General features: G+C 41.9%; 1 protein-coding gene across 50 annotated transcripts in view; it reads left to right on the top strand.

The window, feature by feature from the left end:
• The window catches only part of CLASP2 (cytoplasmic linker associated protein 2), a 122599-nt gene extending 119112 nt beyond the window's left edge, over positions 1 to 3487 (top strand). For all 50 annotated transcript variants that reach the window (XM_083705516.1, XM_083705505.1, XM_083705512.1 and 47 more), the window contains 2 exons: positions 187 to 303; positions 1316 to 3487. In XM_083705516.1, the coding sequence (XP_083561642.1) occupies positions 187 to 303; positions 1316 to 1402 (204 nt within the window). In that variant the 3' untranslated portion in view covers positions 1403 to 3487. The remainder of the gene's footprint in view (positions 1 to 186; positions 304 to 1315) is intronic.
• The last annotated feature ends 9418 nt before the right edge of the window (positions 3488 to 12905 follow it).

The raw sequence follows: 12905 nt of genomic DNA, 5'->3' as shown, positions 1-12905 counted from the left end.
TCAGTTCTCAAGCAAACGTGTGCATTTAATAGGTAGAATATATTTATTCAGTATCTGAATTCTTTGCTACCATATATCATCCCATCAAATAATTTTAGGAATGAGATTTCTAGCCCATTTAAAATGCGTTAGTGATTTCTCTTTGTGTTAATATGTTAAGTTTTTTAATGCTAACTTTTCTTTCAGGGCTATGATAACTCTGAAAGCAGTGTTCGGAAGGCTTGTGTCTTCTGTCTTGTAGCCATTCATGCAGTAATTGGTGATGAACTGAAACCGCATCTCAGCCAACTCACTGGCAGCAAAGTAAGTCGAAACTTGTGACACCCAAGAGCTAGTCTGAGTTCAACAGTTTGCCACAAAGAGGGCGAAGCAATATGTGCTGTGCCATTCTAGGAATTCCATATAAAATATGGTGTACTATTCTGGACTAAAATGTTACCCAGAATAGACCTAGCATTTACGTGAAAGGAACTAGGAAATTGTATTATAACATGGGCAATTAAGTGTACTGAAATCATGGATTTTAAAGAAGGATTGTAATATTGTATAATAAGAGATCCTGACTGGCCATCTGAATGCTGAAAGGCTGAACAATAAAAAAAATGACTAAGTCTAACCCCCGGTCAAATGTAACAAGAAACAATGAGAGCAAGCCATATGAGGCCTTCTGCTTATGTGCCTCCTTTCTGTTGTTTGGTCTTCTGTGGCTGCAAAAGGAGACCCAAAGCTTCCTGTGGCGTCTGAACTTGGGGGACTGTGGTTTGTTCAAACAATAGTTAATGACAGCAAGCCTGGATCAAATCATGGTTTCTGATTCTGGCTTATCCTCAAACCACCATTCCCTCATGCCCAGGAAACTGCGGGTAGTTTAAAACCCAAAACTTTCTCCTATGGAAGAGAGGAATTGTGGGAGCCTAAAACTTAGAACAGTGCGTTCTTGTAGCAGGAAACCATGGTTTCCTTCCCATTGCATCTGAGCCAAGTCTTAACATCAACTCAAGTATCCCAACTGCTCATATCCTGTAGTTAACATGTGAACAATACACCTGTGTTATGGTGAATACTTGTCTGATTCCTCCCCCATATACTAATGATGCAAAGCTGTTAAATCTTCATTCACTATTTAAACTACAGCTCCATTTTACAACTCTCACCCCATCGTTGCCATCATTCCTTATCAAATGTGTTTTTTCTTGCTATTATTTTGCTTATAAACAGCATACAATTGCTTGCTGTCCCCCCCCCCCCCCGACTTTTCTGTAATTTAAATATGTATTGAATACTAAAGAGGACATTTACTGAATTAAATCTGCAGATGAAGTTGTTGAACCTTTACATCAAGCGTGCACAAACAGGCTCTGGAGCAGGTGACTCAGCGGCAGATGTTCCTGGACAAAGCTAGTGATGATGTTGCTCACAAAAGAAAAGACACATCAGTAAAAGGAAAAGTCTCAAACTAAACTTTTGGAACTCTTCATTTTTGTTGGAGGTTTTTTTTTTTCTTTTTTCCTTTTTTTTCCTTTTTCCTTAATGGAGGGCTATTCTCAGCCTGCATGTGACTGTTGCAGTTATTCCATATCCAAGGGAAAAGAAAAAACAGTATTAATATCACCTGATTGAAGCAAAATAAATTTTTAAATCTAATCCCATCATGTTTTCTGTTCACACTCCTCTGTGTGTCTTCCCATTAATTTTCATCAGTGTTACTGTACATTTTTTATTTTTAAAAAAACAACCACCACCACCACAAACCTAATTAAACAGGAATGCTTTAAGCTTTAAAAGCTAAAACCTAAATTTCCTTGTTTTTCTTTGGCTACAAAGTAACATGACTTTGTATGGCTGTTTTTATTCAATGGCTATGGGTGTTTTGTTTTTCTTGACTTTCTTGAGCATAAGAACAAAGCCGGACTGGTCTGAATTGCAACTCGGTCCCTGTACTGGAGTTGCATCCTCATGGGCATGTCTTAAGTCAGATAATAGAGTCTGAAAGCAAGCAGTGCCCATTAATTAAAAAGAAAAGAAAAGCTGGATTGATCCAGTATCTAAACACGGTTCACAGTTGAGTATGTTTGTCCCGTAAATAAAAATTCCGTGCAAACTAAGGAGGACAAGTCAGTGGAAGACATCCTATTCAGAACACAGTGTTGCAGAACTGGGGGAATGTGACGCCCTGCTTTCCCAAATTCAGGTTAAGCAAAGTCACTTAATGGATATGAACCATTCTTCTCACCATCCCTTCCTCAAGCAGGATGCTTCAGAGTGGAGTGCTCTGCACAAGCATGCTCCGTATGTATTTATCTTTATCACTAGAATGTTTCCTCTCAACCTAATTACTGGAACTAATCGTTCTACCATTTTAACTCGCGTAGGGATATAGGACAGCAAGCACTGCGGAAAGCTTTTCAGCAACGAATTTTTATTTTTTTTGCAAGAACAGGTGTTTGTTCGTTGACTTACAGGGGGAGGGCTGGGGAAAAGAATCACAAGCACTATAGATCTTGAAACCCTTGGTTGAGGGTTTCAAATTGAATTATTTGGGAAGGCAGCACCAAATTTATTGCATGGTTTCCTTGAAATGGTGTCATTGAGACCATCTGGATAGAGATGTGGAAATGTTTTCAGGTTGTTTCTGTAACTTTTTTTTTAACTTTGTTGTGAATAATGCATCTTTGTATTTATGGATTTCATAACTGAGAGAACGAAAATCAAGAAAATGTTCCCAAAAGTCTTCTGTTTCTCAGATTTAACCACCATCTACCGAGTTTCTTAACTGAGAGATGGGAGTGAGATCAGCACCCTTCTCACAATGGCTAGAACCTAGATCTTGTGACCATAGTTACATAATCTAGTTTTAAGGATTGTGTTTTTATAGGAGAGAAGATAGCAGTGCCAACGATTCTGGTTTTTCTGTGGTAGGCTAAGATTCTCTCTACCTCTCCAGGGTGGAAACTTTTGACTGAGCTGCTACCCATAATGTCTTCTGGGGAAAAAAATTGTCTATAGAAATATTTTTTTATTTCATTTTTGTTCACTTACTATTGTGTATTCAAAACCCAATTCTTTTAACATGCAGCCAAATACCATTTTTAAAAGAGCTAATAATACTTTACTTGCTAATTACCTTGAAAAAATGAATACTTGGAGTTACATAATTTAATAAATTACTTTGACTTTGATCACAAGTTGTTCTGACTGGGAAAGATGAGAGATGTGGTTATAAAAGAAGCATTTGCTGTTGCAGAAAGCTGTTTATCTGGGAAAATATTTTAGAAATATATGTAAAAAAAAACAACCTTAATTGTCATTATTCGTCACTGGCTTTTTTTAGCAGCTTCATCAGGAAAATAGTCTCCCCTTTCTCATTTCCATATGTGTAACATTCTTGTTTTCTACTGTTCTATTACATTGTGTATTTATAGTTCTCTGCTTACCATTGTGCATATACAGGCAATAAAATGTACATAACATTACTTGAAAAATTTAACTATGTATACAGCTGCATTTCTGCTTTATTTAGTGGTAGATCTTACTGTTTATGGTACTTTATTTTTAACGATACTGGTTTCCTCTTTCTTTTTTTGAAGGACAGGCAGTTATAATGGACTAGTGTTGTAGGAGTACGGAAATAAGTTGCTCAGATGTAAGTAACTCCCAGTTCCAAAATGCAAACAATACAAACAAACAACTAAACGTAGTTACAACTGATTCAGGGAAAACAAAATGCTTATCATACTCCAAAGCTAGCTCCTTAGCTTCTGTTTATTTAGAATCGATGTCTCTTGTGTTCTTTTGTCCCAGTTGAGCAAGAAGTCCACATGCATTGTTGACATGCTTGTGGGTACACAAATCTATTTGCATGGCCTTCATCTGTGCCCTATTGATCCAGAGCAACCGGTTGTTTCGTATGATCAGTTTCTTGAAACTATTGCTGTACTTCCTGCAATGTATTTAAGAGCACAGGCTCAGTATGAATTGGACTGTAGAAAATGACTAAGTAACTTAAGGTATCAAATTAAACTTTGGCACTAGGAATAATTGATAATGCTAAAATGGAAATCGCAAGTGTGTAGCTAGGCTACCTCAGGGAAGAGGCCCCCGTTTCTAGATCCCAACTTGAAATCCTCTGCAAGTGAGAATTGTGTGGAAATACTTCTGAAACTGACCTACCTAACCCATGTTATTCATAATTTAATGTGTCAGCATATTAATCTGCAGGAACAATGTACGATGTCCTAGCAATTCTCATCAGCACTTTCTTTTCAGTTTTTTGTTGTATCATTCCTGCTAATTCATCCAAAATTAGCAGGAATGTTAATACTCTGCCATGTATTTGGAAAGCAGGGATTGATTAGCCCTTCTTCTCTGTACATGACACACATCTAGAATCCCCTGATCCTCAAATTTGTTAAGAAAGGGAGAGTAATGGATGTCACACAAATAATAGGAAAACCTATTACTGTTGCCCAGCAAAGCATAAACTACTTTGAGCTAGGCTATGGTAGTTCTAACAGAGTATGGTAGCCCCAGAGACTGTATCAGATAAATCTGAAGCTTAAGAAAAGGTTTCATGCATTCATTAACCAGGCTCCAACTAAAAATGGTAAGAAAACAGCAAACCTAATTGGCACCTGGGGCAGCCGTTAATGTGTCTGTTTCCTCCTTACAAGTGAGTCATCTCAAACCGCAAAGATTCTGTGTATAATTTGCATATAGCAAATCAAGGGAAAGTGTGTTGATTCATATGTTTCATCTCTCCTTAACATGCTTTAAGCATGAAGTGAGCTTTGAAACCTGCATTTAACCAAAGCTATAAAGGAAGAGTTTAAAGTGTGCACGTGTGTGTAAACATGGTATTCAGTGTGGAAGAACTAATACGGTCCTGCCTATCCTTTGAAATCCCCCATGTGTACACACACCAAGTCAGAGGAAGGTTTATGAAACGGCAACTCTTTCACTTGCACATGACTGAACATGATGGAATATGTGCACATGATTGAACATGACTGGCCTCTTCTTTTGAAATGTTTCTTGCAATTATGAGGAAAACTGCAACGTCCCAATTTTTGAACCATAGGCATAGAAATTGCCCTCGGGCTGTTCTATGCGTGGGCTATGGGTATTGCTCATTTTGTCTTGCTTTCTGTTGTGGAAGTGACCTTACCCATTTTGGCTTCTCCCTGGCTGAGGGAGAGGCTAAAGCAGCCCCTCTATACCAGCATTTCCCACATGGTATCCACCAATTGTCTTGCACTACAATTCCCATCATCCCTGACAGTACTGACTGAGGTTCATGGGAGTTGTAGTCCCGACAATATCAGGAGGGCATCAGATTGGGAATGTTGCTCTAGACACACATTTAATTGTTGGAATAATTGAAGAGTGAAAAAAGACCATGAACTTAAGAAACTAACAGAAGTGCTTATTCCATCTTCCAAGGTCCATTGATGTTTTTGTGCCCAAGAAGATGTTTGCTGTGGAAATGCCATCTCCCGTGAAGGGAAGGGGGGTATTTACACACTTACTCTATAATAACAAAACCCAATTCCCACTCCAGTGAGAATGCTGCAAAACATGCTGCTGCCACATTCAATCTCGTTCATTACCTCTGAACTCTTAACTTACAAATAAACCAGTAACTGGGGTACAGGCATGATACAATGCCAGTCAGATATAGATATTATATTTAACAAAGGTACTTAAAAGTTTATTTATTACAAGCCTATCTGGTTACTTTAAAATAGTACCGTATCTTTAAATGAGTATGTGCGTGTTACTGTTCCCAATTTACACCAATTTTATTTTAACCAACTGAACTTTGAACAAGCTCTGGGCCAGTGGCAGAATCTGGGTTTTGCATATGGAGTTAACATCACAGTTAAAAAGACCTGGGAGAGAAAGATCCAAAGGGGAAAACTCAATACCGCTTGGAGAAAAGAAGAGGCAACACAGCAATCCATCCGTCTATTCAATTTGTATTTTAAATAACATTTATATACAAGATGGTTCATTTTAACATACAGGTAGTCGTAACACATTTTGCATAACACTTGTGCTACAACCATCTTTCCAGGAACGTTGCTAGAATTTCAGGTTTACTGCTTCGCCTGCAGACACAATTGTAAGGTTCAAGATGTGTGCTAAATAAAGAGTATCTCCTTGTGTTTTTCCTTTGAGAAACCACTGGGCATTTGGTATGAAGCCCAAGAAATGTGAAATGAACACAAGAACCTGATGTGGGCAGGGGTCGAGGAAGGGGGGGCGGGTCACCCTGGGTGTCACCACTGAGGGGAGTGACAAAATGGCAGGCAGCACTCAACCCAGGACCTGCAGCGCACCCAAGCCACTTGGCTCTCCTGGGAGTGACACAGTGGCTTGGGCGCTCGCAGGCTCCCCGTCAGCTGTAGGGCAGCTGAGTGGGAGGAGGCAGGCCCCACAGAGCACACTGCCCCAGCTGGCCCCACCCTTGGGTGCAGGGCATGTGTGCCGCCCCAGGCGCCCGATCGGCTTGCTCCGCTGCTGGATGTGGGCAATAAATATTGAAAAATACTTGGGTACTTACTGAATGCTCAGCATTCTCTACCTCAGCAAGTTTTCATGTGACTGTTTTTTAAATGTTTGTATTCATCTTTCAAGGTTAATTGGAGGACACTGATGTACTGCTTTTTAAGTCTGGAGGGTGGGGTCTAGCCTAGAGATTGGAGAGGGGAGCCATCATGCAGTTGCTATGAACCGCCTGAAGAATTTTAGTTTCTTTAGCTGTCTTACCATTTTTTTCATTGGCTAAAATGACTCAGTTAAATTTACATTTGCACATAACTAATAGAGGCCTTTTGGAGATGTAGCCAAAAATATGTAAAAATTACAATTTAATAAATGTGGCTATGCCTTGTTAAAAGGAAAGATGAGATTAACTATTTTTTCCTGTTACGGTAGCATAGCAAAGCCAATAGCCTTAAATGGTAACAGATATACTGTTAAGCTTATATCCACCAATTTACAATTTCCCCTTTCTGATTAAAATCTGAGCACGCAACCAAACATTCCCACTGCCCCTACTTAACTGTGGGTAGTGCCTGTTTTATCATACCTGCACCTAGCATCGATTTTCTTCAAATCTTGCCTTTCTAAAATGGCTTTTTAGAATTGCTAGGCCACAGACACATGCGTTAGAATTATTCAGGGTTTTAGCCTCATTCCTTGGGCCCCTGGAAGCAGGCTAAATGCATCTTGGCTTTAATGCACATTTGTGTAAACACTTGCACATCATTTCCTCTTAATAGGGAACACAGATGATTGAGCATCAACAGGAATGGGGCCAAAGCGGAATTAATGAGAGTGGAGGGAAGTATCAGCATGCTTGGGTGAACCCTGCAGTATGCAAAAATGCGTGTTTTAAAGGGTTACACGCACAAAATCGACAAACAACCTAATGAGCCTGCTCAGTGACCTCTAAAAGCCATAGGACGTTGTGCATCAATTGGAAATGGAATAGAGGGTGAATTGGCCATTTTAAGCACCTTACAACTTACATTGGTTGGTATGAGCACAACCATTGGGTGAGAATACACTGGAACTCTGTATTTCTTCTATCCACTGTTATGTCATTTTACTGTTGAACTTGAGGATGTTTAAGGCTAGCTGATAAATAGCTTTGGGAATAATGGCGGTACTGCACATGCTATTGCAGAGTAAAATGAATACAGGGAACGAAACTTTGATAATATGCATTTCAGCAAAGGGGAGCTCCATTGATGCTATGGTCTAAGAATAACTCTGTGCAAGTCTACCAGTCCTTAAGCCTCGTATTCCTATTTCCATATATGAAAATTTGGAAGTTATACCTAGCACAGCCCATGCTGGTTTCCCCCTTGTTCCTGAGCCATGCTTCTTTATCCTCCAAAATATGGACTTTTCCCCTGTAGGGAGATTTGCAAACTGCATCTCTGTTAGGGAGTTTCTGCACTGCACCATTTTGGAAAAAATGGGGTATCAGCAAAGCACTTGGGTTTTTCCATTCTCCCCGCTTCTGTGAATCTGAGTCCAATTTTGTTTTGGGGAAGCATACAAAAAAAGAACGGAAATTAGTAATGTTGTATTGCAGATGCACATGCATAGTCTCTGAAGGTGTTCAGCTGGTCCTGTCTCCTCTCCCCTAATCGGCATACACATAGTTAAGACCATCTATTAATCCACACCTCTCAACAATCCTTCTGCAATCTCATAAGAAGAAAGGGTGGACAATTTCTTAAGCAATAATGTTGTAAACGAAAATCTGCCCCTTTTCCCTTATGGGGTATCCAAGAGCCCATATAGAGTCCTTACGTAGGTTCCCTATTGGTAGGAGAAAATAACAGAGGCCAATCAGAGAATATTGAGAAGCAAAGCAGCTAGTAAGTCTGATCTTTATTGATCTGTTGCAACAGGGTCCTGGTTCACCACACACAGGAGGAAGGAGGAACCCAGAACAATGGTGTGCAAGCCCTTATATAGACTTTTGAAATTCCCACCCTGTAGATCAAGACCACCCCCAGAAACATACATACATACATCACAGAAGGGGTGTAGCTCAAGACCCCCACCCCCAGATACATCATACCTACATCACAGAAAGGACCATTTTTACAGGAGAAATCTGAGTGCTTTGTTTACCTCCTGTCTGCCAGGTTACCAGTTTAATGGTCTCTTGATTGGGTTGCCTGGGGAGCCTGGCCAGTCTTCTGTAATTATAAATACTTAGTTCCTGAGCCAGGTCAGGCTCACACCCTATTCATATCTTAAATGTGCCCTTAAGACAGGATTTGTGAGGAAAGAGACAATGGGGAGGTTTCCCACTTTGACCTTGCAGAGAAATAATTGAGGTCAGTTTGGGAATAACAAATAGTTTCAGGTCGGTCCTCCTGTGCTGATCTATGTACGTGCTTGGTTGGTACACTTATGAACATTTAACATATATCTAAGACCTCAGAATTCCTATCACAATAAGAACGGTAGTCTAATTCTCACAAAGCAGATGACGTGCATTTTATTTTGAATGTGAATGACAGGGTTTGAAGCCTGTCATATATACAATTACCTGCTCTTGGGAGATAAGAGCGTTGGCCCATCTCTCCAATGTATAGTTAGTGCTGGGTATTTTTCTCCTGTGCAGTTTTTTTCAAGCAAGTGATCCACATAAAGGACAGCTTGACGACCTCTCTCCTGATTTATGTAAGGTACTGTAAGAGTTGAAAGAGTAAAGATTCTACGACCAGTCCTTGCAGGGCATTTTAAAGTAAAAATGCAGGACTCTTGGATTAGTTTATAAGGGTTGTATGAAAGCACAGTTGTAAGCATACACTGATAAATGTTTATGTGGCCATTGTGGAAGAACAAAACCTGCTCACCACATCTTTATTTAGATGCAAGTTGTATCCAGAGCAATCAACAGTACCAAATTTGGCTTGAGCCTTGAGAGTTGTCAGGAAAGGTACTAGTAAGATTTTGCTAGGCCACATCACAGAGGGAAAACATAATTTCCATCTTCCACAGCATGAAAACTGAAGGATGAAAGCAGCTCCAGGCATGCCCTGATGTCTGGTTTCCCTTGCAAAAGCCAAACCTAGATGAACAATACTTTCTACAAGCTGAATACACAATATTCAACTAACAGTAATAAAACCATGAATGGTGGGTAGGATTCTTAAATGTTCACAAATGTACAAGGCAAACACATACATAAGCATTTAAACCACGTGTCTGAAATAGTACAGGAGAGCACTCCTGAAGCCATTTTGGCTCCCAAATTGACCTCAAATATCTCTGCAAGGAGGAAGGAAATGGGAAAAGCTTTCCAATTATCTGGACTGTAGGGGCTTACACCTCCCTTTTCAAATACAGTCTGGCAAGTATCTGTTGAGCTGAGCAAACTCAATATGCTTAAGAGATTCAGGAACTAAAGTATTTACCATCTCAAAGGAATGGCCAGGCTTCCCAGAAAATGCAATCAAGTAAGACTTTATCAGGTATCCTGGCAGACAGGAAAGGCAACACACTCAAATTTCTGTCTCCTACTGTGGTGTATGTATGATGTTTTGGGGGGTGATGTTGGGCTACAGGGTGGGCAATTTCAAAAGTCTTTATAGGGGCTTGCACACCATTATTTGGGGTTCTCCCTCCTGTGTGTCGTGAGTGGGGACCCTGTTGTAACACATTATTTCCATTAATAAAGATCAAGCTTACTAGCCGCTTTGCTTTCAATATACTCTGGTTGGCCTCTCCTTCCTATCTGACCGATAGAGATCTTCTGAGGGACTCTGTACGGGCTCTAGATAACCCATAAGGGAATTAGAGGTATTTTTCTTATAAAAGCCCCAATACAAAAAAAATGGTATGCAACCCATTCATTCAAACCTTAGCAGCTACTACTGATAAGGTCTTGTTGCCTTCTTAAATACTGGAATCACAGTTACTTTATTTCAACCTTTTATCAATTAACTGGGCCTTTGAAGCATTGCTCATGGCTCTATGCATAGGGTTTGCAGGTATTATTATTATTATTATTATTATTATTATTATTATTATTATTATTATTAGAATTTATACACTGCTGTTACAGAAAAAACCTCCTTTTCCCTTTTGGGGTATCCAAGAGCCCGTATAAAGTCCTTAAGTGGGTTCCCTATCGGTAGGAGAAAATAACATGCCAACCAGAGAATATTGAGAAGCAAAATAGCTAGTAAGCCTGATCTTTATTAAACTGTTGCAACAGGGTTCTCATGCACCATATGCAGGTGGGAGGAGGGACCCAGAACAATGGTGTGCAAGCCCCTATGTAGACTTTTGAAATTGCCCACCCTGTAGCTCAAAACCACCCCTCAAAACATCATACATGCATCACAGTAGGGGTGGTCTACAGCAGAAATACATCACAGGAGGTGGTCTACAGCAGAAATCCTGTTTGCCAGGATATCTGTTAATGGTTACTGTTTGCTTTACCTGGTCACAGGCTCCCCTATTCATACACAAATACACCCTTAAGACAGGTAAGCAAAAGACAATTCTTTCCCATTGTCCTCCTTGCAGAGAAATCTGTTGTTGTTTAGTCGTTTAGTTGTGTCCGACTCTTTGTGACCCCATAGACCAGAGCACGCCAGGCACTCCTGTCTTCCACTGCCTCCTGCAGGTTGGTCATACTCATGCTGGTAGCTTCGAGAACACTATCCAACCATCTCGTCCTCTGCCGTCCTCTTCTCCTTGTGCCCTCCATCTTTCCCAACATCAGGGTCTTTTCCAGGGAGTCTTCTCTTCTCATGAGGTGGCCAAAGTATTGGAGCCTCAGCTTCACGATCTGTCCCTCCAGTGAGCACTCAGGGCTGATTTCCTTAAGAATGGATACGTTTCATCTTCTTGCAGTCCATGGGACTCTCAAGAGTCTCCTCCAGCACCAGAATTCAAAAGCAACAATTCTTCAGCGATCAGCCTTTTTTATGGTCCAGCTCTCACTTCCATACATCACTACTGGGAAAACCATAGCTTTAACTATACGAACCTTAGTCGGCAAGGTGATGTCTCTGCTTTTTAAGATGCTGTCTAATATTTGAGGTCAATTTGGGAGAGTCACAATGGCTTCAGGATTGCTCTCCTGTACTACTTCAGACACATGGCTTATATACTTTATGTGTTTGCCTTGTACATTTATGAACGTTTATTTTATATTTGGGGCCTTAGAATTATTTTAACACTGCTCTATACCCAGAAGTCTCAGGGCAGTTCACAGAATAAGAGGATTAATTCCTATGAGAAGCCTTCGGATTTCGGTAGTAATTCAGCTTGAAACTCTAGCCTGCATCAGTTGGATAATGTAAATCAGCATTTAAAAGTAACTTGAAATACCAAGTGTCAAAAATACTAGGATAAGCAGTATAAAAACAAGATAGGCAAAAAGCTGCAGACTTTTGGGATTTGAAAAGCCCCTCGTGCAGGAAGTCGAGAAAAATTCGAAATTGTGCTTTAACTGTATGTGTTAAAAACACTTAAGCTTAATAAAATATAATGGGGGGGTTGAGCTTTCGAAAGTCTGATTATTCGACTGACGGTTGCTTTTCAGCTGTTTTATTATTGCAGAAGCTTTGAATTTCAAAACAGTCACGGGCTCGATTGCTATAGCGACCGTCAAGGAGCGTTTCGAAAGCTCTACGTTCAGCCGTCCGGAATCGCGAGGCCACGCGGCAACTGCCGCGAAAAGTTCCGCGCTGTTCGCGGCCGCGCCGAGGCGGACAAGAGACCGCACGCAACTTGCGTCAGCGCCGCCGCCGTAAGACACGCCCGCCTCTGTTCCGACAGCTGCACTCACTGTGCAGCCTTCTGGGCTTTGTAGGCAGCGCGCGGCCTTGGTGCCCAGCGACGAAAGAGCAGGGGGGGCCTCGTTTGATTGGCTCCACGTCGCCAGGGGCCCTCCGCATTGGTCAGCCCGTCCGCGAGAGGCCCCGAGCAACCGCCGCCCCGCCCTGGCGACGTTTGTGAGGAGAGGCGGGCGCCATGTTAGCGCAGGCTCGGCAGCTGCCGCCGCCGCCGCCGCGGCAACGTACCAGGAAGGAGGCGGAGACGCCGGAACAGCTCCGGCTGCCGGAGAAGCCGTTGGGGCTGGCGAGGCGGCGGGTGGCAGCCGAGGGCGGCGCTGATGCGGTTGGTCTGAGGGGCGGCTGCTGAGGCGGCGGCGGGCGAGGCAGCCGCCCGGCCTGAGGGGAAGAGAGAGAGAGAGAAGCGCAGCATGTCGGCTTCCTCCGCGTCGTCGCTTCCCGCGAGCGCCGCTTCCTCGGAGGGGAAAGGGCTCCCCCGGGGCTGAGGCGCTCCCTCTGCGCCTTTCCCGTCCAGGCCTCCTCCTCCTTCGCCCGGCCTGAGGCCTCACCGCAAAGGGGTGGAGG

This window comes from Podarcis gaigeae, assembly GCF_964106915.1.
Source record: "Podarcis gaigeae genome assembly, chromosome: 12".
Lineage (NCBI taxonomy): Eukaryota > Metazoa > Chordata > Lepidosauria > Squamata > Lacertidae > Podarcis > Podarcis gaigeae.
This window is presented reverse-complemented; position numbering and strand designations above follow the sequence as displayed.